Source organism: Penicillium brevicompactum (genome assembly GCF_028827555.1).
Source record: "Penicillium brevicompactum strain IBT 35665 chromosome Unknown utg000002l_segment0_segment0, whole genome shotgun sequence".
In the NCBI taxonomy this organism is placed as follows: Eukaryota; Fungi; Ascomycota; class Eurotiomycetes; order Eurotiales; family Aspergillaceae; genus Penicillium; species Penicillium brevicompactum.
In genome coordinates, this window is record NW_026623205.1 from 2,533,642 (window position 1) to 2,557,678 (window position 24,037).

The following is a 24,037-nucleotide window of genomic DNA, read 5'->3' on the forward strand; positions in this document are numbered from 1 at the left end:
TCACGTGTAGCGCTTATCATTACCTGCCAAATCCGGACTAGCGGCGATCTCGGCCTTCCGTCTTGCCGTCAGAGAGCTTCGTTTCCAAAGCAATTACAGCTTTCCTGTCTTGAATCTGCCAGTCTTGTTTTGTAACAGCAGAGAGTGACGACGGAACTACCGCTCAACCACCGCTCGAATCTTGCGGGATCCGCACTCTCGACCTCTCCTCCAACCCCTCCAACGCGCCGTGTTTCCCGACGGTTAAACCGAAATCATGGCGGCGCAAGCGGCGTTAATCGCCGACACAATCACGGGCATGAAAAGAGCCTTGCGCAGAGAACGAGAGGGTATGTTGTCATCTTAATGACGGTTGGATTCATTGTAAAAGTCCATGTTGACGCTTTTACAGACAACGGCCCAGACGAACCGATCATGGCGCCGACAAACCGCGGTAACAAAATGCATGCCAATGCCAAGTTCGTGAGTGAGGGTGCTTTGGGATATATCAATGGCGAAAATTTCTATAAACAGGTATGTTCCTGACCGGGGCGAAGACTTGGCTCGAAATTTGAAAGCTGACGGTTGTTGTGATTCAGAAAGTTGAACATGCTGGGTACACGCGGCATATCTTGCAGGCGAATCCTCCTCGCTATGATTCTGAGGGTGACGAGCTTGATGAGGAGGATGAAGATTCCGAGGCTGATGCTGCGGCTGCGGAAGAGAACCCGTTTTCGGGGATTGCGCTTGAGAGTAAGGATGCTTTTTCTTGATTTCATGAGGATGCTTTACTGATTTACTTCTAGCGCTATTGTGTCCCCTGAAACATCCCTCCGAACTTCCTACGCACCCGTCTATGTCGCAACCGTACACTTCACAAGCACTGGAGCAGATGACTCAAGCGGTTGATTTCAAGCTTCGTCAGGAACGGGCTTTGCTTTGGCGGGCGAGGAATCTGCACAGGAATTTCCTTGGGGATGGTGGGTGGATGCCGTGCAATGTGATGGAAGGGCCTGATGATCGCTGGATCTTTGAGCCTAGGATCATTAGCAATGATCCGAGCGTCTCGACTGGTCACGGTCAACAGGGCCTCAGTGGACCAAGTACCCCCTCCGCTACTGAGACCGGTGCCCCGCATGGCATATTGCCAGAAGAGTCTTCAGTTACAACGACCCAGGGCGAAGCACAACCGCTTCAGTCAACGAATGACGTGGAAATGGCTGAGATGCCAGATGCAGAAGCTACTAAACCCGACCCGCAGTTGAAGTCAGAAGAGACCGATGCCACAGTCAAAGATTTGCCACCCCACAACGATCCACAAGAGAACGACCAAGCCAAGGCTGATAATGAAAAACACGACATGGACACTTCTAAAGACGGCGAGCCCGAAATTGATGGAGAAGACCAAGAAATGCATGACGATTCATCCCCGGAGCCGCTCCGGCGAATGACAACACGCGCCCAGGCGAACGCTGGACCCGATGGGTCCCCCGTTTCCCTCCGCAGATACGACATCAACCCTGCCCACCCCACATCCTCTCTTCTTGATTCCGGACAACGTTCGACCAGATGCCAACTTTGGCCTACCGCCCGCCGAAGCGGAAGAGACGCGCCGATTGCTTTGGTCATACATTCAGAAACAAGAAGAGACGGTGCGCGGGTTTGAGCACATGCTTGATTCGCTCATCAAAGCCGCCCAGATGAAATCCGATGTGCTGGAGTGGTGCAAATCCGAAGGCCATGTTGGTGAGATGAGTGATGGCGAGGATTGGTACGATCGGGAGAAGTGGGGTCTTGCCGAAGAGGAAGATCTGAAGAAGGGAACTGACGAGGATGAAGTCGAAACTGTCGATGAGAGTCGGACTCAGGCCAAGAGGGGGAGAGGCAGACGGCAATAAAGATCTCTTTTTATTTTATATCAGCGCGGTGTTGAACGTGGTCTATACCCTCATAATACACAATGGATTTTCCGAGGTTTCACAGAGATGCCCTTTTCGGTATGCATTGCGGCTCAACCGACTCAACTTTGCGTCCAGTTCCAGTTCCACTTCCACCTTCCAAAGTTGAGTCCACATTTTTGAAATCACATACTGTTTCCAGGTTGAAACCGAGGTTGTCGCAATGGTATATATATAAAGCCAAACAAAACTGTGCGTTGTGAACCAAGTACCCCATCACCTGGGCATGACCATAACCATGACCTCCAACCGTATCAACATTCAAATCCCAACCTCTCACGGACAGGCGCCCCTCAGCAGCTGGCTCTACCCAAGCCCATCGAAATCCAAATCAGCAATAATCCTCGCCCACGGCCTAGGCGGAACAAAAGAACTCAAACTATCCAACTACGCGACCTCATTCCAAAAAGCAGGCTACACATGCGTCGTCTTCGACTATCGCTGCAATGGCGAGACGGCAGGACACCCTCGCGGACTGGTAGATTGGAAGATGCAGCAAGAAGATTGGAAATCGGCCATTGACTATACACGACAATTGGAAGGTGTTGATGGTGATTGTGTCGCGCTGTTTGGAACTTCGTTTAGCGGTGGACATGTTATTCAGCTCGCTGCGGAGGATCATCGTATTCGAGCTGTTATCTCTCAGTGCCCTTTTACGGATGGCGTGAGGAGTTCGATGTGTGTTGGACTTAGGGCTTTGCCGGGGTTGATTTGGGCGGGGATGAAGGATACTTTGTTCGGAGACACGACTGTTAAACTTGTTGGGGCTCCTGGGGAAGGTGAGTTAAAAGGGTTTCTTTCGCTTTGGAGTTGTGCTAATGGGCTTAGTTGCGTTGATGAATGCTCCTGATGTATTGAAGACTTTCCCTCCGCTTGTGCCTGATGGGTATGCGTTCCAGGAGGATGTTCCTGCTCGTTTGGTTATGCGGCTTCCTTTTTTGAGACCGGGGAGTTATGCTTCGAAGGTACAGTGTCCTATCCTATTTGGGATTTGTGGAAGGGATTCTGTTGCACCGCCGGGTCCGACGATTTCGTATGCGAAGTCTGCGCCGAAGGGTGTTATTAAGATGCATGGTGATGTGGGACACTTTGAGATTTACTATGGTGAAGCTTTTGAGAGGGCTATTAGAGAATACCTCGGGTTTTTGGAGACGAATCTTCCAATTGACGTCTAAACGAATCAAAGGATTGAAACAATATACCATGAAGATTCCGAGTTGGGCTGAGTTCTCAAATCATGATGAGATCCATGGATGCGCCAGCCCTGGAGCATGCTATAAGCTGGTGCCTTTATAGCCCTGGAGAGCCTCTGCTCAAGGTGAGCTTTGGGTCGACTCAAGGCTAAAGTAAACCAGGGCACAGAGATCAAGCGAGATCAAGCAGTAGTGGGACTCAGCATTATTATGAATATAGTATTACTTCGACATTCATCTAGTGTTCACCGATACAGAATTTAGCAACAGACATTTCTCTTTTCGCCATTGAGCAGGCGAACGACCCCAAAGTCTCGTGCGTATCCTCGGCAACAATTTGAAGCGAGTCAAGTTTACTGGTGTAGTTGTACAACGGGGTTGGCGCGATGGGTTGGTTTGATTGTCTTTGTGGTCGCGTAAGGGTAATCAGAGTGGGTCTTGCGAAAGGCAAGTAGTGTTTATCGTTTACAGCTCCAGCATCGTTGAGGATCCCGATACGTCGGTGTGCTGGAGGCGTGTGGAGGACCTTCACTTTTGGGCGGGCACCATAGTGCCCGGAGTGACCCGGCTTGACAGCCTCTCCTGGGTCACATGCGGAGTGTAGATGTTGAAAGTCTCAAACAACCCCGTTATAAGTGCAAAGCGCTTATTGCTTCTTAGCGCGCTGGCGCTCACGCTTGGCGTAGATCTCAGCAGTGAAGGGACTGGTGACAATTAGCTGAATCCTGCTGTTTATCAGGTGCGAACTTACTCTTCCCAGCGGAGAGCAAACCAGTAGAGGACAAAGACCTGGGCAGTCAGGAGAATGCCGGCAACCTTGCCGTGGTACAAAGCAACACCGAGGAAGTTGAGAGTGCTGCCCCAGTACATAGGCGAGCCAGTCACGTTGAAGGGAAAACCGGTGACAGGAGCGTCCATGAGGATACCGAAGTAGTCACCAAGGTATGTTCCGGTCACACCGAGGGCCCACATGCTGGAGAGAACCAAGACAGAACCGACAGCGAACAAGATCCCTCCAATGATGGGCTGATGCACCGGGGCGTAGAAGGGCTGGTCTGCCAGGGCGAGCTGGTAGACATGGTCACGGAAGATTCCGAGAGAAAAGATCGTGAATGCAAGTGCGTAGCAGCCATTGTAGGCGCCTCCGAAGATGCGGGTTAGGATGTGGCTACGGTACTCTGCAGCAGTTAGCTAAGACTGAATGCGACACCCTCGAGTAGGTCCGCTAACCTGCGCGCGCAACAATACTAGACAAGACTCAAATTAGCTCTGGCTCAAGCAGAAGACGATGCAGAGATTTCAATATCGACACTCACTTCCAGAAGATCGGGTTAAAAGCGATCGTCGCAGCAGACCCTGAGATCAGTCAATCACATGCAAATCGTTGAACCGAAGAGGTCCTCAACTCACAAAGCAGAGGCTTGGAAGAGAAGTCAATGAAGTCCGTAAGAGAGGCCATCTTGCAAAATCCCAGCAAAAGTGTGTAAAAAGAAAGAGGAGAAGAGGGGAAGGTGCAGAAGTCCAGACACGTTGGGGGATCAACAGCTTAAGTAAACAAGTGACGTTGCGGTCACGGGATCATGATTTCCGCAACTCTCGCGCGTGAAGCTGGAAGCTTGGAATTTCGATCTTTTCGTTTTAATTTCCCTTGCCTTCTGTCGCCATAGCATTCTCATCGCAAAAACCGCTCTCACCGAGCCGGATCACCCATCTGACCATATGCCGAGGTGTTCGCTCCCAAGTGCTCGGGAGTGATCGGTATGAGCCGCGGAGCTCTTATAAGAGTGCGGGGAGAATGGCCCTTAGTCGTCGCGACCTAGCTTTAGCTGGTATCGGCCTTTTCATCGCTTGGGGTCTGGTTGTGCGTGAGCTGCCGATCCTTCGGTATTTAGGATATGCTGTGACGCTGGGCGCCGTGTTGTGCTCGGTGGGTCTTCTGGGGCTTGTTACATTGACGATTCGACACCAAGACGACGTGCAAAACAACAAAAATGTGTCCGTGGCTTTCATCAAACCCGACAATTGGCGCAAGGAAGTGCTAAATGTGCGTCGAAGTACGCGATATCGGGCACGGCCCCTCTATCCCGAATCTTTTGTGGTGTCAGAGGGCATTGATGAGCTTTTGTCCTTGATCATACGAGATTTTGTTTCCTCGTGGTATCGCAACATTAGCCCAAGTCCAATCTTTGCCAATGAAGTCGATCGCACGATCCGCGTTGCTCTCGAAAACCTACGGGACAGGTTGATCGCAGAGGACATGATATCACTGGTGGTATCACGAATAATCCCAATTGTGACCTCGCATCTGAAAGAATTTGATATAGCCGAGCGACTGGTCCGAGGGCGCAACTTGGACCGCAATGTGACGGAGTCCGCTGAGCTGGACTTGGCAATCGCGAAGAAGTACCGCGATGGCAGGCTACATCCTGCTGTTGCATTGTCTGCATCTGATCAGAGAACCGTGCAACAAGAATATTTACGAAAGCTTGCGGTCGGGCTATTGCCCCAGCTATTTCCAGAGAGCGTGCTGAACAGTCGGATTGTTTCAGTCTTGATTCGTGAGATTATATCATGCGCCGTGTTTTTTCCAATAGTCAATGCATTGTCTGATCCAGACACCTGGAATCAGTCAATGGAAGCCTACGGCCGTACAGCTCTACAGGACAGAAAGACTGTGCGCAAGCTTCGTGCTGCACTGGACGAGCATGCATCGCCTGCCCCCAAGTCCAAACGCGGACAGCCATTTCCGCGGTTATCGGTGAATGACTCAGAACGTGCCTTTGAGCGTTTTGTCAGAGCTATCAGAAAATGCAACAACCTATCGGACGCGCGCCGTTTCCGTGCACTGGTCTCCAGCCAATTGAAGCAGGAGAGCACGATCGAAGGGCAAGATCAAGTCTATTTGCGACGATTGGAAACGGGAAAGAGGGTTCTGGACCAGAAAGTGGCCAAACTCGCGAAGACTGGCGACGAACCCCATGTGCCTCCATCTTTAGACCTCCGACCCGAAAGCATTGGACCTACAGCGCGAGAGACTTCTTTGGTTGAAGTCATGCACAGTGCCTCGGGATTGTCATATTTCATGGAGTTCATGGATCGTCAGAAGCTCATGTCTCTTGTTCAGTTCTGGATCGTGGTAGACGGATTCCGCAATCCCCTCGAGGATGACTTCGGTGATGAGGCTGCGTCTGCGTCAATCACCTGGAAGCCAGCGGACAGGAATGACATCGCTCTTATCAGCGAGACATATCTCTCAAAACCAGAGTTGAAAGTTTCTGATGAGTCTCGCCGGGCTATCAAGACATTCTTGAGCGCCGGCAAGCGTGCAAACTCAGAGCAATACCGCAAAGCACGAACCGTTGTTTTGAGCACTCAGTCTGCCATTCTAGAACACCTACAGGAGAAGTACTATCCCAAGTTCAAAGAATCCGATCTCTATTGGAAGTACCTCGCGTCCGATGAAGCGTCCGCCAATATCCAAAACTCGTCTCGCCAGTCATCTCCAATTTCAGCCACATTTGAACCCACAGAGAGAAGACCTCTTCCTCCGTTGCTATCACGCACATCCTCCCAGCCCGGCCTAAGACCATCCAAAGATATTCGACGTGCTGTAGTATCGTCGAGTGATGTCAAAGCTATGGGAAAGCTCTTCGATGATGACGACCCTCCACGACGATCTATTGATTCCGAACGCTCTGGCCTTTTCGACGACGAGTACGACACGGACAATCTAGCCACGTCAACCCATAGCTTAGGAAAGACTTCCCAGAATGGGGAGAACGATATGAGTCAAAGCCAAGTCCTCGAAACGATGGAGGCAGCACTCAACGACATCATTACTGGCGAGCCCAAGAACGGCAAACCTGATGATACCAAAGCGGAGTCTGCTGGACTGTTTGGACCTGAGCGGCCTCTTCTTACACGCAACTTATCTGAGGCTTCGCAGGCAGAGAATCGTGGCAATGAGAAAGCGAAGAAAAGTCTCGCATCTCTTGGCCTGGTAGGCCAAGGATCCCGGCTCGGTGTATTCGATGACGAATTATTCCCCGACCAGCAGAAGTTCATCGAAGATGAATATGAGGAGCCGGACGGAGCCGATGATAAAGACCCTGCGGATGAAGTGCACGAAGCTGCGCCCGGCGATTTAGGTCTCACGGAGGCAATTGAGGCTTTGTCGGCGGGTATTGACAAGCTTGCAGCCCAGGATGCTGTTGTCCAGGCGTTGACACGCAAAGCCGAGCTCACGAATAACACGGCAGAACTGCGAATTCTGCGCAAATCTAAAGCCAGCATTGAGCGTGAAATGCATCGCAAAGAGATGCAGCGGCAACAGTATATTCTTCAAGAAAGCGACAACAGTCTCTATGGGCGTTCCACAGTCAGCCTCAAGTCTATCGTCGTCGGCAAAGAAGAAGACGATGGCCGCGAATTTGCAATGTGTAAGTACTGCTCGAAGGCATTCTCCGGACAAGGCTAACCAGGTCTTCCCATAGATATTGTTGAGGTTCAAAGGAAGGCGGGAGAACAGATGCCCGCTGCATCTTGGGTTGTAGCGCGACGCTACAGCGAGTTCCACGATCTCCATCAGAAGCTCCGTCAACGCTACCCCTCTGTCCGCCACCTGGAGTTCCCTCGCCGGCGAGTTGTCATGAAGTTGCAAAAGGAATTCCTTCACAAGCGTCGACTCGCCCTTGAAGCCTATTTAAGAAACCTTCTCTCCCTGCCAGATGTCTGCCGCAGTCGCGATCTACGAGCATTCCTATCGCAGCGCGCCATCCTCCCCCCACAAAGACAATTCTCGGGATAGTGAACTCGAGTCTAAAGACCTGGTTACTCGAATTTACAACTCCGTCACAGATGGCATGGATGACTTCCTCGGCAACTTCGGTGTGTTGGACCAACTGTCTACAGCGGGTCAAAATCTCATTTCCGCCGCAACCCAACAAGCCGGCACCTTGGCAACCCCAGACTCCAGTCTCGCCACCGAAGATGCAGTGACGAGCGCCGAAGCTGAGGCAGAACTGAACGCCTTTGAAGACCGCGAGCTTGAGCCCTTTATCAAGCCCATCTGTGATCTGTTTCTCGAGGCATTCGAGCTCAATCGCGGAAACAACTGGCTGCGTGGCCGAGCTGTTGTCGTTGTCCTGCACCAGCTCTTGGGTGGGACAATCGAGCGCAAGGTGCGCGAGGGTGTTCGCGGCCTTGTTCAAGACGACTCGCTCCTCAAGTACATCGCGCTTGGTCGAGACGTCATGTGGCCGGGTGGAGTCCTCCGCAAGGCGCCTCCTCGATCGGCGGCCGATCGTCGCCACAGTCGGGCCGAGGCGACGGTCGTCTTGGCTACTCTCATCCCCGATTTGGCGGGTAATGTTGTTGGTAGGGCTAATGCCCAAGCTGCCGCTCGACGCATCTTTGCGACGCTCAATAATCAGTATCTCAACACCCACCTCATATTTACCATCATCGATGAGATATTCTTGGTCCTTTTCGGTATGCCTTCTCGCGCTCGTTGAGCCAACATGATGAGAAGGCCTATGTGAGACATGTTCATGATTGTATTGATTAAATTTCATTTTCTTTGCGTGTGATGCATCACGATAAGATCTCTACGGCGCCCTTTTGCCTTCTTCCTCCTTGTACATATCTCATCTTATCTAGGCACAGCCCACCTAATCTCAAGAATATGACCAGTCCACCCACTCAATCCTTGTCTCAATCCCAGCTCAGCCATTGCCAAGACCATCACGTGTACCAACACGCCCAACATGCCCGACCTCGAAAGTAAGCGCAATCCATCAAGAGTCCATGACCGAATCCGCCCAATCCCAAGCCTTCTCGATCCCCGAGATCTTCGAACTAATCCTCCTCAAACTCGACAACCGCACCCTCCTCACAACAGCCCAGCTCATATGCCGCACGTGGACAACCTTCATCCAAGAATCCGCAGCCATCCAATGGGCCCTGTGCTTCAAATCAGTCACAAATCCCCATTTGCCAACATGGCAGAACCCACTGCTAGCAGAAGCCTTCCCGTCAATATTCAGCTCAAGTACCCCTGAAGTCAAAAGCAACATCAGATTTACCTATGACACCTTCGATATGTTCAGACACCCTGAGAAATTCGAGGCTTATATGAGACCCGAAGCAAGCTGGCGATACATGCTAGTCCAGCAACCTCCACTGACTACCTTATCGTTGCTTCGCAGCAGTGCGGGGCACGGTGGCCAGCTTTTCTACCGCTACGAAACTTTAGTGAGATCCGTCATGATCCCTGACCAATTAAGCTATTTCCATACTGACCAAAACAATCAGGATAGCCCACTACTCCAAGCATTCGGCCTCCGCATGGAAACAATCTTCGAAGCCCTCGTCTTCAGCGAGATGTCAGAACAATACGATTACCAGCAAGCAACGGAGATGATCTGGGCACCCGAGCAGCTTACCGAGTGGGTACAGAAAGACTTGAAGCGATATAAGATTGTGGATTTTGGGCTCATGGTTCTGACTACTGTTGGATGGTCGCGGCATGGAATTGTTGGAAGCTCGGCGGATGGGGAAGTCGAGTGTGTGAAGAAGATCAAGGATGAGTATCGGCGGTTAGGGCTTGAGTCGAGTCATGAGCCACGGGCTTTTGTTAAGAAGGGGAGTTATGGATCGTTGTGGGATTGAAGTTGTGGGACATGGCCTGTATGATACGGGTCGATGTGCAGGATGATTTGCTGCAGGCGAAGGATATTATATACTCGACTAGTTACTGAGTGCCCAGGTAGACATGGAGGGTCTCTGATTAGAAAGGATAATGTATACACCGTTTATCAGTAATGCTCCATGAATATGTGCCATGTATGTAAGCTTATAAAGGCCAAGAGAAACAGCCAGGTTGCCAAGTAAGGGTACATCCTTAGCTTAGAGCAATACATATAAACAGAAGTACTGGGCAGAAATGTCAGTTAAAAGACCAAATAAGGGCTCCCAGGAATAATAAATACCAGCTGGGTGAGGTGTCGCTTGTCTTGATTTCGCGCCAGCTTAGTCCCAAAGGGCCCAATCCTCTCCATCTGTTGGGTCAGTTTCCTTCCCGAAGTACTGGGTTCGAATCCTAGTCCTGATGTCCAGCTGAATTTATTATCCTTTTTTTGCTTGCTTGCTTTCTTCCTGCTTGCTTTTGGTCATATGACAAGCAAGGCACTCAAGCAGTCTGTGGAGGCTTACGCCTTATGCTTTGGCTGCCCAGTGGGCCCATGTCATTCGTGTAGAGCCAAGATATTCCATATATGAATGCATAGTTAGATTTGGGGATGCCAGAGACGGTAACTTGTTGCTTCGTGAGATGTAGCTCACGGGTCCAGGTGATGAACTTATGAATATCCATAGACTATAGAAGATCAATCCACATTTTACACGTGTTAACAAATAAGCCACTCTATGAAAATCGTGGAATCTAGGGTCTATACACATAAGGGAGAAGAACATGCAATGTACAAGACTTCATTAATGAATGCGCCCTTCTTTCAACCGAGCTGGTTCTACATTCGGGGAATTCTAGAACAATTATCGAAGGGAATCAGACCCTTCCCACATCATTTGAATATCGAGAAGCCATTCTACCTCGAGTATCCAGACACACTCGATATCACCTCAAACCACTACTTTTCTACTTCGACTTGGCGTACCCACTGTGGCTTGATCGGTCTTTGCTTGGCATCTATAAGCGACGGTCACGCGACCCTTATACAATTACAGCAGCAACAAGACAAGCAGATCCCGGGGAATTAATTGATTCTTTCCACTGGGAATACTAATAAGTGAGCGGTCATCCTAAGGGGAAATAAATAACTGAAAGGACCGAATAAGTAAAAAGAAAAAATATCCCTCGCGCCGTCTTGAACTGGTTTCTACGAAACGCAACGCAGCCGAATGGGAGCATCCGAAGAATATCACGGATATGGAGTCAATAGTCCAGAGCATTATCATAAGATAGAAATTCGCCGAGGCGATGGCGATGGCGATGCCGGCATGTAAACACCACGCATCTATGCTTCTTCCTTAGCCTTCTTCTTGGACTTTTTGCTTGGGGGCGCTGGTGCGCCTTGCTTTGTCTGGTGGACGATCAAGCGGGTCCAGCACTCATCCTTGTCCCATTCAAAGCCGGCCAGGTAGGGCTTGTCGAGCTCGTCGTCCGCCTAGCGGGGTTGCGTTAGGTATCTTGGTTTGGGACAGGGGAGGGCAACTGACCTTCTTCTTGAATTGCTTGTAGATCACATCGAGTGCGTCCTTGATCGTGACGCCTTTGGAGTTCCGGGCGGTCACTTCGAGTCCGAGGGGGAAGTGGAGGTCGATCTTCTTGACTGGGGGGTTGATGAGGAGCATTTTGAGGATGTCTTTGTCCTCGATGGTATTTGGGGAGGTGTTGAGTTTCCTGGATTGAAGGTGGATTAGTGAGGATTTCAGGAGAGAGGAGATGGTTCACGTACCACCCAGTCTTCTGGGTCTCGATAGGTAGGGTGATTTCGATCTTTTGTTTCTCTGCTGCTGTTAGTATGATGTGTGTGTAGTGAGGGAAGAGATACTGACCCAGGTCCGCCATAGACCAGACGCCTGGGGCGGCGGCCGATGATTGGCGTTTGCCCTTCTTTTCCTGCGTGAGGTCTATCTCAATTGGCTTTTCATCCGATATGGACAAGCCAGCGACGGCAGAATCGACTTTGGTTAAAGGAACAGACATGTTGAGTGGATCTGAGATGTTAGCAGAGATGGATAAAGATGGAAGAGAAGAAATACCAAAGAATCAGGAGATGAAGGTAAAGAGGGGAAAGGGAAGCAGGTGACTTTGTGAGAGGGCGGGGGTGTGGCAGTCATGGATGTCATGCTACTTTCTCCTTTTGAGCTGGAAGTACCAGATGTGTCTCTCACTATGGGAGTACACACTACATTCCACACACCGTATACATTACTCTCTCTCTCTCTCTCTCTCAACTTTCGTATTTACTACTTTATGACTTGTAATTATTTCTACTCTCTCTCTCTCTCTCTCTCTCTCTTGCTACTATGTTTCTATATCACTAAATACCCCGGCAGTGTCGGAAGTCACCACTGACATCAACATCACGGCGGAGCCAATCTTAGCGCTGCACCCCGCATTTTGGTCTCCACTCTCGGATCGGCAGACCTTATTCTTAGTACAATGGACTATTCTATTATATCCAGGCATGGTAGTAGGGTAGAGTAGTAATATCATGGGCTATCCAACAGAAATATAGCAATAGCTCAAAACTACCAATTCTAATATGGACATTCATACGGAGTAGATATAACATTGTCACTAATTCACCCTAGTCCATCACACCACTACAACTGACCACCGAACATACCACCCACACTTACATTCTTGGCATTTCTTTATTGGATTCTCACATTGGATACATGTAAATTCTGCATAATCAATGCTAAGATCCTCCCGTGTTCCTTTCAAGGTCGCTTCGTATCGCAATATTGTGAAACTCAATCCTTCTGGACCGGACAACTGTGCCGATCACCTCATCCTCATTTGTCACGCGATCTTCCTGCATGTTGGCAATTTGACGAAAGCTCTGATTGGTGTGGTTTCCTGATAACCATCCTGTCGCAGGTAATATCCCCTGTTCACCCAGCACGGTCCAATACGACTGCGGAGAGAATGGGTAAATTAAGAGCAATTCCGTGTTGGCTGAGGGAACGGCATTATACTCTCCCAAGGTCCTCCAGAGCTTCCTCCAGCCCTGGGATTCGAGAAGGATGCTTCTGAAAATCAGTGGTATTACGTGCTGTGCTACATGTTGTGAAAGTGACTTGGAACCTGGGAGTGGTCTGGGAGTGGTCTGGGAGTTGCCTGGGGATATGGAGTGCAGTCTACTGTATGGCTCAACATTGAATACAACACATGTGGTCATAATTCAGTAGTGAGACATTGGGGACCTCGACTCGAGCGAGACCGGAGCATATCGATGTTCCGGGCCAACCCTCGAATCGACTTGAACCCAAGACCACGCAACACAAAGGTTGACTAGTTGGTATAGTGTAAATAAATAGCGTGCACTGCACAAGAAGGAGTCCGACAGACTTCACAGCCGGTCGCTGATGAATGCCTTTCAACCCTCGACCATCTGCATGAGTTGGAGACTCGGCCAGTCAGATCGTGTCGGGACAGGCTCTTCGGGCGGGAAACTGCACTCCGGCAAGGCTGCCTATACCAGGCTGAGCTCCACAAAATGATCACTTTGAAGAAGCCGTAGCCAGTAAGATTGGAAACCTGTAGCAATTCAGCGAAAATGAAGAGAGAAACTGGATAGTTGGGTGGCAGGCTAAAAGTGTGTTGATACCTGATATGCATGAAGGCGGTGAGTGATGTTTTTTGCCGGCGCATCGTTTCTGTCGAGAGCTTCAATAATCGTCACTCGACTCACTTACACGTTCTTTTCTCCATTGAGCTCGGGCTTCCTTCCCTCCTGCAAGCCACTTGAGCTGTGATAATCTTTAACCTTACTTGGATCAACTGCCTCATTCTTCATCGCCACACGCGCGCCCCTTCAGATGTCACTTTTCGGCTCCGCCGCGGCCGCGCCTGCGGCAGCTGCGACCAACACCACCGGCGATATCTCCAAGGATGTCGCTCTGAACCAGCCTCCTGAGGATTCCATCTCTGATCTCAGCTTCTCTCCCGTCAGCGATCACCTGGCCGTCGCCTCGTGGGATAAGAAAGTCCGCATTTACGAAATCAACGACCAGGGACAAAGTGAAGGAAAGGCGCTCTTCGAGCACGAAGCTCCTGTTCTGAGCTGCTGCTGGTCTCCGGTAAGTTTGAATCACGTTTCAACCACCGCTGTCGCGTCGTGCCCAGATACTGACGTCGATTTTTTTCAATTTCTAGGATGGATCCAAGGTCGTGGGTGCCGGTGCCGACAAGGCAGCCCGCATGCTGGATCTCGGAGCCGGTGGCACCACTGCCGTCCAGGTTGCCGCACACGACGCGCCCATCAAGAGCTGCCACATGATTAACAATCCCTCACAAGGCGGATCGCCATTGCTGATCACCGGATCGTGGGACAAGACGGTGAAGTACTGGGATATCCGCCAACAGACACCAATCGCAAGCGTGGAGTGCCAGGAGCGCATTTACTCTATGGATGTCAAGGACAAGCTTCTCGTCGTCGGTACCGCAGATCGCTACATCAACATCATCAACCTGGACCAGCCGACCAAGTTCTACAAGACCATGCAATCCCCCCTCAAGTGGCAGACGCGGGTAGTCAGCTGCTTTGCCGATGCCTCCGGTTTTGCCGTCGGTTCCGTCGAAGGTCGTTGCGCCATTCAATACGTCGAAGAGAAGGACTCCGCCTCCAACTTCTCCTTCAAGTGCCACCGCGAGACACCAACCGGCCAACGCGACGTCTGCAACATCTACTCCGTCAACTCCATCACCTTCCACCCCATCCACGGAACTTTCAGCACAGCCGGCAGCGACGGTACCTTCCACTTCTGGGATAAGGACGCCAAGCACCGTCTCAAGGGTTACCCTGCCGTCGGAGGCCCCATCACTACCAGTGCCTTCAACCGTACCGGAAACATCTTCGCCTACTCTGTCAGCTACGACTGGAGCAAGGGATACTCTGCCAATACCCAGCAGACTACCAACAAGGTCATGTTGCACCCCATTGGTCCGGAGGAGACGAAGCCCCGGCCCAACACGCGGAAGCGCTGATCTGTCTAGCCTTGTTATTTGTGTTATTTCTTATTTGGATGGGGCTTGCTTGAAGTTTAACCCATCGCTACAACGAGCATGTAATGAAAATTTTCTTATCATATCGGCGTGTATTGATTAAAGAGTGCAAATGGGATTTTTTCTAGCCTAGCTGTATCCTCTTTCGTATGTAAAAGTAGACTTGGAAACGCCGAGTCAAGGCCTGTTTCTATAATCCACGGGTGTACTGTGGGCATTGTTGGAAGAAACTGATCCAAGTAGACGTAGTAGGTAGGAGTAGTAGAAGTGTCTGTTATCAGCGTCCAGTGAGAGCTTAGGCAAACTCAATTATTCTTCATTCAAACTTGTCCGTAGACGAAATCTTCTTGCTATGTCTCATAATGCAGCTGTTGAATGCCTCCCAAGAACCCACAAAAATTCCACAGACTGGACACTTTGGAGGACCCCCTGTTTTGGGAATAGGCGCCTCTCCTTGATATCCCCCATGGTCCGACCGAATATGTCTATCAAGATTTTCCCTCCTACTGGTCGATTTGTTGCAAGCCGGGTATGGACACTGCCACGTCCTTATTCTGCAATGCTGCCCCCGGACATGTCTTAGAAGAAGCTTAGCCACGGTGAATGGCCCTTGAGTACACAGTGGACATTCAAAAATCGACTGACAAATCTTGCGCTGGCTGGTAGAGACGCTCTGTGTTTCAATGAATGGCCAGCCAATTGCGGGTCCGATCTGTGGTAGAGTGGCAGTGTCTTTGCCTCCTATAGAATCAGGGCTCCCGCTGGAGAATAAGCCGTCAATATGAGAATCTTGTTGTGGAAACATGCCTTTCTGGCTCAAAAGTTGAATGATATCATGATTGCCATGATCTAGCGCATAGGAAACAGCGGAATTTCCTAGATCATTTTTCCGGTTAATATCAATGCAATGATCGCTGGGCACACCAGAAGCTCTCGCTATATCAGCGGAGTGATCGAGTAAGATCCGAACTATCTCAATTGTGCCATTGTAACAAGCCCACTGGAAAGGGGTTCTGCCGTAATTGCTTTTTGGTTCCGGATGTGCGCCTCTATTCAGAAGAAGTTTGACAGTCTCGTGGTGTCCTCGATAAGATGCCTCTGTCAAAGGAATCTTGATCCCAATATCCGTGGGGTTTGGGTCGACATGATAATCCAAGAGAAGTTCCACGACCTCAGTATGGCCGTTCAACGCTGCTAGAGAAATTGGCGTGTGACCATCTTCGTCATGCTGAAGTAGCGCAGCTCCATGGTCAAGTAGCATTTTAACAACGGAAACATGACCATTCAGAGCGGCCCATGTGAGTGGTTCTCGTTTCAGAGAGTCTCTGATGCACAAAATCCCACGCCTGTCGATAAGAAACTGCATTACTTTCTCCAATCCGAACCACGCAACTAGATAGAATGTGGTAAATCCGAATGGAATCATCAAGCAATAGTCTCCAAAACCGTGGTCATCTTTCAAGGCGAAAAGAGCTTGAACACTCGCATCCACCACTTTATTTGTATTCAAAAAACACAATAAGAGATCATCGATGGTCGAATGCACTCGGGCATGGTGGCCCCAATGTTGGGCGGCGTAAGAGTAAAGCGGATATTGACTCAAACGGGCTTCGAATGCCGTGTCATTCAGACACATTCCTTGACGAAACGAGTGGTATGAAAGGTAGGTAAGGCAGGCTGTTGCGATGGTCTGATCTGCTTCCGGGAGGAACAATTCTTGATGTCTTGTGAAGTATTCTTGCATCGTATAATGGGCCAATTGAACCACCTGCTTTCTTCCGTCGGACCCAACGGTGATGAGTCCTGCACACGAGGAGATTATGTCTTCAAGATCATACAGATCTTCATCGTTCATTTCCATTTGTCCCAGCTCTATCGTTAGAGCAGTACGTAGCTCCAAGGTAGTAAGTGGCCGTCTGGCGCAGATGACCCATGATAATGTGTCTTTGGCCAATCTTTGGCGCCGGGGCTCCTGATTGTTGATGCGTTCCACTATGTCTTGGTAAGCATTGTCAAAAGCCATTTTCCCTTGGTCGGTCTGATTTGATCTAGTCATCAACCTCTCTAGTTCAAAAATTATCTCTTTGGCTCTAGGGGCCGAAATCAATGAATCCAGGTAGAGTTGCGCCAGTAGAAACCTATACCAGGGTTAGATATTGGAAATTGTGATTGAGTTGATGGATTGGAAACGAGATTTTGAAAACTCACATTCCCTTGACAGAGTCTGAGATGACAAGCAAAGCCTTCTCTTGCAGAGCCGGTCTTCTAACCAAGGCACAGTCCTCGCAATCTTCCAACCGAGCTTTGAGATAGGCCATGACATCCACTTTTGTTGCACGTATCTCTAAAAATGGATGTCCTTGGAATTTCGCTTCGATCGCGGGGACAGACCTTGAAGTTGACAGCAAGTTCAAGTTCCCAAATGCCTGGGTCTCAGAAATATGACTCAGAACGCGAGATATTCTGGCAGGATCGCATTCATCGAGTGCATCAATCACGATAAACACTTGTTTTGAAGCGGTTTGCACGACATCTTTGAAAACTTTGGAAAGGTCATTGAATGAAGGCCTGGAGCCATTTTTTCTGTGCTTTTCATATAACATTTGAACCGTTGATGGAAGTAGTGGAAGTCTCCATATCAACTGTCGAATCATGCTTGCTAGTATATTGTCGGGGGACTGACGATGATGATCACAATAGCGAAAGGTGCAGAAAACGTAGGCAATTCCAACACTAGGATCGCTTCCATGGCGGCGATCCAATTCATCTATAACAATAGATGCCATGTTGGTCTTACCTGCTCCAGGTATTCCAGGACAGAACAACGTTTGCCCCGGATTCTGGATCCAAGTCTGAAATTCGGGCGACTCAATGAACCACCTCCCAGTCCCTGTCTGGTAAATTGGCTTGCCACGATCAGCCGTGAAGCTCTCTGATGACAGCCAGTCGAGGTATTTCTGATGCTGTTCCTCATTCTTATAGTTGACAAGCTCCTGGACTTGATCCTGAGTGATGCGCACATTGATAGCAGTGAGGGACTCAACGAGACTGCAGACTCGATCCCGAAGCTCTCGAACGTCTTCTGGGTCCAATTTTAGGCGTTTCCAGGCATGTTTGATGCTGGAACTCTGGCCTATTTCTCTGTACTTGCCAATCACCGTCCAGATGTCTTGGATTAATTCTTTGCACTCATTTGCGATTTGTTCGAGCTTGTCTTTCTGTGCTGCGTTTGGTATGTACGTTTCAACGTCCTGTATGATGATGGAGAGCCTCCTCACTCTATGAATATTCAAGTCAGTACGGTGATGCGAAACACGCCTGAAGTATGAGAGGCCTTACTCATCGTTGAGAAATTTGAACTGAGCGGGCGCACCATTGAAAACCCTTCGAATATGATGGATATCCTTGATGATACCGAGGAAATCCCCGATACTGAAGCCAAAGCTCATATCTGCTGTTTCGTTTGAGACAGAAGGAGATCAAATCCAAGCCTCACCATGACTGCCCGGAGTGGATTTATAGTGTCGGGCGAAGTTGGGGCTGTGTCGGGCTGTGCCAGTTGTCCTGCTGGTCTGCCTGATGGCTCATTTTGCTTTTTTGGAAATATTTCCACGCACCATTAGCTTAAGCGAAAGGGTCATTCAAACATCTGGATGGATTGGCTAATCCCTGTCAAATCCCTGTCAACTAAGAATCCGATTTCTCCGGTTTTAATGATGAAAGCAGCAAGTTTACGGAGTACGGGCGAGAAAGATGGTGCTTCAAGGTTTCTTGTCATCTCTTTTGTGATGCCGGTCGCGGACCCTGTGGCAATGTCAACAAGTCACACGTGGTGTTTCTTCCTCGGCACCCAGGTGCGCCAAGGGCTAATTTTGCATACAATCTGTAAACAATGGCCTGACTGTCACTTAGGACACTGGTGATGTTTTTCCATGTGGCTGGAATTGCTGGTTTGGGTCGATGAGATGACCACTTTCAGCATGTGACGGAGGTTGCTTGAGAGAAAGAAAGACAAGCTTCATATGCATGCATTTTGTCTCTCTTTTCTCTCTCCTTCTGTTGGGAGGTCAGATGACTCCCTTTGCTTAGATACCTCTCTCTCTCTCTCTCTCTCTCTCTTCCTTCTTTTCCTTCTTTTCCCCAGTCGGTCTTTTTGCTTCACAGCCAGAATCTACTGTTTTGAAGCGATTTGTGCTTCTCCTCTGTAGATCAGCCTGTTCTCATACAATGCAGTATGCTTCTCACCCTCTCTCTTTTTCCCCCTTCTGCGCCACTCATAACCAGAGGTATACTCCGTGCTAGCCTCTCCTTTTTTCTTTCGTTAAATCTCTTTATCGATCTATGAGCACACCATGTGTCCCACTTCCACCTGATGCTCCCAGTATTTAAACCAATATCGTCCCACTCGAGGCTACTCGATAAATCCTCATCTTCCTCCTGATATAGAAAAAAGGCGCCGGGCTTCAGCAAAAGCTCCGGACACAAATACTAGAAGTTTGAGAACTTATCTAAACCACGCGAACCCTCAACAATAGCGTTGAGCCTTGGAAATTCTCGTTACCCTAAGAATTTATTGAGTTATCACCATATTCAATAAATTTATGAGATTTCTCCGCAGACTTCAATAAGACTAAGTTAAGTTGAATCATTCAACAGACTGTGACGTCTAACAAGCATCGATATATTCTCCATTTGCTTTGCAGCAGGCCGTCTCCGAATATCAACATAGCCATCAACGGGGCCATAGTCAACTCATCCGCCACGCTATGAGGTTACCCATCAAACGTTGATACCATTGTACAGAAGCTTGCTCGTGGTGCCAGAAGGGGCCCTGGTGATAGACGAGGTAGCAAGCTCGACAAGGCGTGCACAAGCATTCCCAGCCGCCACGCCCTCAAGAGCAATCAGATATGCAGCAACACCAGCAGCGTGTGGAGCGGCCATGGAGGTTCCAGACAGGGTCTTTGAGCCACCACCGGGGTATGCAGCTGTGATGCTTTGCCCGGGAGCATAGAGGTCCACTGTAGTAGTACTGTCAGTACGCTGCTTTGACTAGAAAAATTTTTCAAACAAAGGGGAGGTGGAGCTCTTACCAACAGATCCGAAGTTAGTGAATGAAGCACTGCCGTCTGTGCTGGTAGAGGCCGCGATAGTGCATACTTCCGAAGCAGAAGCAGGGGAGCTGTTGCTGGCATTCTCGGCTTCATTTCCGGCAGCAACAGATAGGAAGATACCGGATCGAACAACATTGGCAGCGGCGTCATTCATAGCCTTCGAAAATTCGCCACCAAGAGACATGATCATAACAGACTTTCCTGTGACCCCGCGAGACTTTGCATCTTTAACAGCCCAGTCCATACCAGCGATAACACCCGAGTTAGTGCCAGAACCATCGGCACCAAGGACCTTGACAGCAACGAGAGAGGCCTTCTTTGCAACACCGTACTGGCTACCGGCTGCAGTAGATGCAGTGTGGGTGCCATGGCCATTGCCATCGGTATTAGAATTGTCAACGGTGTTAGTACCCCACTTAGCACGGCCTCCAAAGTCGGAGTGTGAGATATCAATTCCGGTGTCGACACCGTAGATCACGACGCCCTGACCGGCAGTGGAGTCATACACATAGTTGGTAGCACCAGACTTCTTGCTAGAGATGCGAGCAAGACCCCATGAAGGAACATTAGATTGAACAACGTTTGCGGTTGCATTCACAATCATGTCTGGTTCAATGTAATTCACCTAGATTTCCACGAGTTAGATCGCAAAAAGCTCCCGAGGAGTCAGGATTGATAATGAAGGAACATACTGCTGGGTCATTGGCAATGTCCTTGGCGGTATCCTCGTCGAAGGTAGCGCTGTATCCTTTCAGACCATTGATTTCGAAATGCTTTCCTGGTCCAGTCTCGCCATTCTTACGGCGAGAAAGACGAGCATGAACATTTGCAGCCCAGGCGCGATGCGTTTGGAACTCGGCGGTACTAACGTCATCGTTCATGACAACGATGTAGGAGCTGGGAATGACTGCGTCGGCATTACTGGCGGCGAGAAGAGTACCGGCATCGACAACTGCTAGAGTCGCAAGAGACGTGATGAGGACCTTGAGGAAACCCATGATTGTAGTTTGAAATGATATAGATCTGAAGAATGTGATCTGAAACCCCTGGAAGATGTTGAACAAAACCTTCAACTTCAGGACAAAAAGTTCTTCTTTAAATGTAAAGAGGGTTTGGAGAGACGCTCATCGCCGCCGGTATTCCGGTCTCCACTCCATCTCTATTATCATCACCTGAATATGAGAATGATGAGATATCTTCAGCCCCGACGGGGAATCAGTAGATTGAACGGAGTAACTCATCGCTTTAGCCAACGATTTCTCTTTCATTGATTGACCAAGGAAATGCCAAGGTGCCAAGGGATCAAGATTGTAACGCTCCCATCTCCAACGCAAGCTGTGCAGAAACGGTGATTGTCTATAGCAAACCTAGTCCCGGATGGCTATCAAAAGATGCCCCACGGGGGATTGCGGGCTCCAGGGCACATCAATTCGTTGAGGCATTTAATTTTCGTGCTGAAGATTCTAGCGGAGAAGGTGTGATCGTGAATCTTGGCGACTGGGGTTTAAATCGATTCCGACTCTTTGCCCGTCGGTAGTCCGAATAGATGATGAAGGGTCTTGGCTAGAGAGCTACTGCGAAAAGGCGTATTTCACACATGAAGCCAAGCAATTTAGTGCATGCAGAGCACAATTGTGATAAAGAATGCCAAAGTAATAGCTTTGTTTTGCGCTATCTCGATATTTACTAGTGTGTGTAACTTTATTGATGTGGGTTATTGCGTTAATTATAGATATACCCCAAATTAAGTAGAACCATGGTCTAGGTAGGAAAATAACAGTCCAATCAAAACCACTCAACATATTATAATGTGGAAACCGCGCTACATCTCATGTGCGTGATAATGCCCAAAAGTAGCATTTTTAGCTTCAGTTCGTACAGTACGGAGTATAGGAATTCAAGCATTGGACACATCTTCAGAAAACAGCATTCACTTCCTAATCCGGCCGTATTGGCGCCCTGCTGAGTTCATCTCCACAGCTCTGATTACTGCGGCTCTCTGCTGCTGAGGCGGTAACTTGAAACCGGATAATTCAAAAGGACTGGTTGGCAACTCATTTTCAATGTCAGGGAGTGAGAAGATACGTTTGAAATAAGAATAGCGAAAGATTGTGTATGGGCGCGTAAACCACTAACGTTGTCAGGGTTCAAAGCTCCCCCCATCGTAAATCAGCGGGGTAAGGGGCTATCTCAATTTCTGCGCAGAACCTCACTCTTGGACTCCATTCCCCTGACCTTCTCTTTCCACATCTTTCAACTCTCAAATTCTCACATATTGATGCAAGACTTCGCTATTTCTATGGCCAAAATGTCACCAATCAGCAGCCCCTTGGAAGCCCTCCCTCCAGAGGTCCGGCGCCATCTCCTCACCATGATGAAATTCAATGAATTAGGATCCCTTGTCCATGATTCCCCACTTTATCATGAGCAGTATCTGTTGGACCGTCAATGGCTGCTCAGTCAATGCGTCGACAAACTCCTAGGCAGCGTTAACATCGAGGCCAGCCTGGTTTGTCAATCTAGTACTGCCGGCTTTGCACAAACTCGAACTCGGGAGTCTATCACCCCACTTCTTGAATCATACAAACATCGTCAAGATCTGCCTAGCTTCTCTTTTATCGAAAAAAGCCTTCCTCTGGATGATATCATCTGGATCCTGCTCTTTCACACCTCGATTGTCATGCCTCTAGTCAATCGGTACAGTGCTTGGGCTCTGGAAAACTTTGCCAAAGGAACTGTGGTCAATGAAGCGAACTCATCCCCGGTCGGTGTTTCTGACTCTTTGAGTCAAAGTGAAGAGACGCGCATAATCCGTGCCCTTTATCACTTACAGCTGTGGTGCAATTTATTCGGCATCGGACCACATAAAGGGATAGATCAGCCATTTTATTCCGGATACAGCAGCATCGATCTTCTTACCATACATGCATCTCACTTTGAGCCTTGGGAAATTGAAGAAATGCATTGTGTCTATCTGTTCTCCGAGACGATATACAGGCAGACCTTTGATCAAATTCGCTGGGATGTGGATGAAAGAAACCCCAAATTTGATGCAATAAGAAAAGATGATGATCCAGAAGGCTCATTTGATCTCGACTCCAATGGTCAGTATCAGTTTCATATTTCTTTTTGGCCTTTTTGGGGGCTAACACTGTCGCAGAAGATGGCCTTTTGAATGGCATGGTTACGCAGGGCCTCGAGCTGCTTCACACAATTATTTCTCGGGTCACGGATCACTCTGAACTAGTCTTAATCATGCAGGCCAAGCTTTGCCTCCACACGGGTTTGCTTACTGGAGATGACCTTAAGGGGATGGGGGCTGAGGAAGAACGACGTCGCTGCGCACCTTCGGATCAAGATTTGAAGGAGAAGAGACGAGATCCACTTCCATTCCTGGGTGACCGAGTAGATGGTGTGTATTCTCCATTTGCATGGACATCATATGGGGAGGAACCTACAGCAATATAACGGGAGATTCCCTCTGGGATTTTATGGGAGGAAATGGGCTACGGTCCTGTGGGTATGTAATGTGGGATAAAGAGAGACTAGAGAATATGAGTGCAATTGACGTCTTGGCCAGGCAAATAAAAGAAGAGTCGTGGTTGGAAGATGGTGATCCACGAACGAGCATGGAGTATGGGGTGGATTTTGGAATTTCACCCTCTGAGGAGTAGCAAGACATCATCTGCTCTCAAACAGAGGGTAAAAACAAAATCAGGCTCTCAGGAGTCAGACCAATAATTCAGGCGTCCATGAAGAGGAAAGCCCCAGGTTCCCTCTATAAGGGAAACGGTTTTAGGCCTGATATGTCAGGCATGAATCCCATCAATGCATCAGTTTGCATGGTTTGCATGATTTACAGGGGTTCCATGGTTTGACGTGCGGCACTCCCGGGCACTATTCCCAAAATAGAAAGATGTATTCAGACACGAATTATTCAGATAATAAAAGCCTTAGTAGAAATGAGATCTGGTCATCCCAGGATCATGCCGAAATATTCTTTCATCCGTTGACTTGGTTTCTCAGTTTAAGAGGGTG

The 24,037-nt window shown here is 49.1% G+C and overlaps 9 protein-coding genes across 9 annotated transcripts; 5 read left to right on the forward strand and 4 right to left on the reverse strand.

The window, feature by feature from the left end:
• Nucleotides 1–256: 256 nt before the first annotated feature.
• N7506_003629 (RXT2 domain-containing protein) lies at nt 257–1,877 on the forward strand (the record flags this gene model as incomplete). Its single annotated transcript, XM_056952924.1, has 5 exons — nt 257–329; nt 392–513; nt 579–732; nt 786–1,538; nt 1,579–1,877. The coding sequence occupies 5 exons, from the start codon at nt 257–259 to the stop codon at nt 1,875–1,877; spliced, it is 1,401 nt and encodes a 466-aa protein (XP_056814616.1).
• Nucleotides 1,878–2,175: 298 nt separating this feature from the next.
• Nucleotides 2,176–3,112, forward strand: N7506_003630 (alpha/beta hydrolase; the record flags this gene model as incomplete). Its single annotated transcript, XM_056952925.1, has 2 exons — nt 2,176–2,716; nt 2,766–3,112. The coding sequence occupies 2 exons, from the start codon at nt 2,176–2,178 to the stop codon at nt 3,110–3,112; spliced, it is 888 nt and encodes a 295-aa protein (XP_056814617.1).
• A 664-nt stretch (nt 3,113–3,776) lies between these two features.
• Nucleotides 3,777–4,589, reverse strand: N7506_003631 (bifunctional phosphatidyl-N-methylethanolamine N-methyltransferase/phosphatidyl-N-dimethylethanolamine N-methyltransferase; the record flags this gene model as incomplete). Its single annotated transcript, XM_056952926.1, has 5 exons — nt 3,777–3,834; nt 3,882–4,308; nt 4,361–4,377; nt 4,447–4,486; nt 4,541–4,589. The coding sequence occupies 5 exons, from the start codon at nt 4,587–4,589 to the stop codon at nt 3,777–3,779; spliced, it is 591 nt and encodes a 196-aa protein (XP_056814618.1).
• A 336-nt stretch (nt 4,590–4,925) lies between these two features.
• rgsC (putative intermediate filament protein (Mdm1)) lies at nt 4,926–9,799 on the forward strand (the record flags this gene model as incomplete). Its single annotated transcript, XM_056952927.1, has 4 exons — nt 4,926–7,569; nt 7,624–7,809; nt 7,871–8,620; nt 8,913–9,799. 4 exons carry the CDS (start codon nt 4,926–4,928, stop codon nt 9,797–9,799), a joined length of 4,467 nt encoding a protein of 1,488 aa, XP_056814619.1.
• Nucleotides 9,800–11,163: 1,364 nt separating this feature from the next.
• On the reverse strand, nt 11,164–11,855 carry N7506_003633 (uncharacterized protein; the record flags this gene model as incomplete). The annotated part of the gene is made up of 3 exons (XM_056952928.1): nt 11,164–11,313; nt 11,366–11,549; nt 11,605–11,855. The coding sequence occupies 3 exons, from the start codon at nt 11,853–11,855 to the stop codon at nt 11,164–11,166; spliced, it is 585 nt and encodes a 194-aa protein (XP_056814620.1).
• A 1,844-nt stretch (nt 11,856–13,699) lies between these two features.
• On the forward strand, nt 13,700–14,867 carry sonA (putative nuclear pore complex protein (SonA); the record flags this gene model as incomplete). Its single annotated transcript, XM_056952929.1, has 2 exons — nt 13,700–13,960; nt 14,037–14,867. The coding sequence occupies 2 exons, from the start codon at nt 13,700–13,702 to the stop codon at nt 14,865–14,867; spliced, it is 1,092 nt and encodes a 363-aa protein (XP_056814621.1).
• Nucleotides 14,868–15,388: 521 nt separating this feature from the next.
• Nucleotides 15,389–18,334, reverse strand: N7506_003635 (uncharacterized protein; the record flags this gene model as incomplete). Its single annotated transcript, XM_056952930.1, has 4 exons — nt 15,389–15,447; nt 15,531–17,023; nt 17,094–18,164; nt 18,225–18,334. 4 exons carry the CDS (start codon nt 18,332–18,334, stop codon nt 15,389–15,391), a joined length of 2,733 nt encoding a protein of 910 aa, XP_056814622.1.
• A 1,330-nt stretch (nt 18,335–19,664) lies between these two features.
• N7506_003636 (S8 family peptidase) lies at nt 19,665–20,997 on the reverse strand (the record flags this gene model as incomplete). Its single annotated transcript, XM_056952931.1, has 3 exons — nt 19,665–19,906; nt 19,979–20,624; nt 20,692–20,997. The coding sequence occupies 3 exons, from the start codon at nt 20,995–20,997 to the stop codon at nt 19,665–19,667; spliced, it is 1,194 nt and encodes a 397-aa protein (XP_056814623.1).
• A 1,310-nt stretch (nt 20,998–22,307) lies between these two features.
• Nucleotides 22,308–23,467, forward strand: N7506_003637 (uncharacterized protein; the record flags this gene model as incomplete). Its single annotated transcript, XM_056952932.1, has 2 exons — nt 22,308–23,103; nt 23,163–23,467. The coding sequence occupies 2 exons, from the start codon at nt 22,308–22,310 to the stop codon at nt 23,465–23,467; spliced, it is 1,101 nt and encodes a 366-aa protein (XP_056814624.1).
• Between the last annotated feature and the right edge of the window lie 570 nt (nt 23,468–24,037).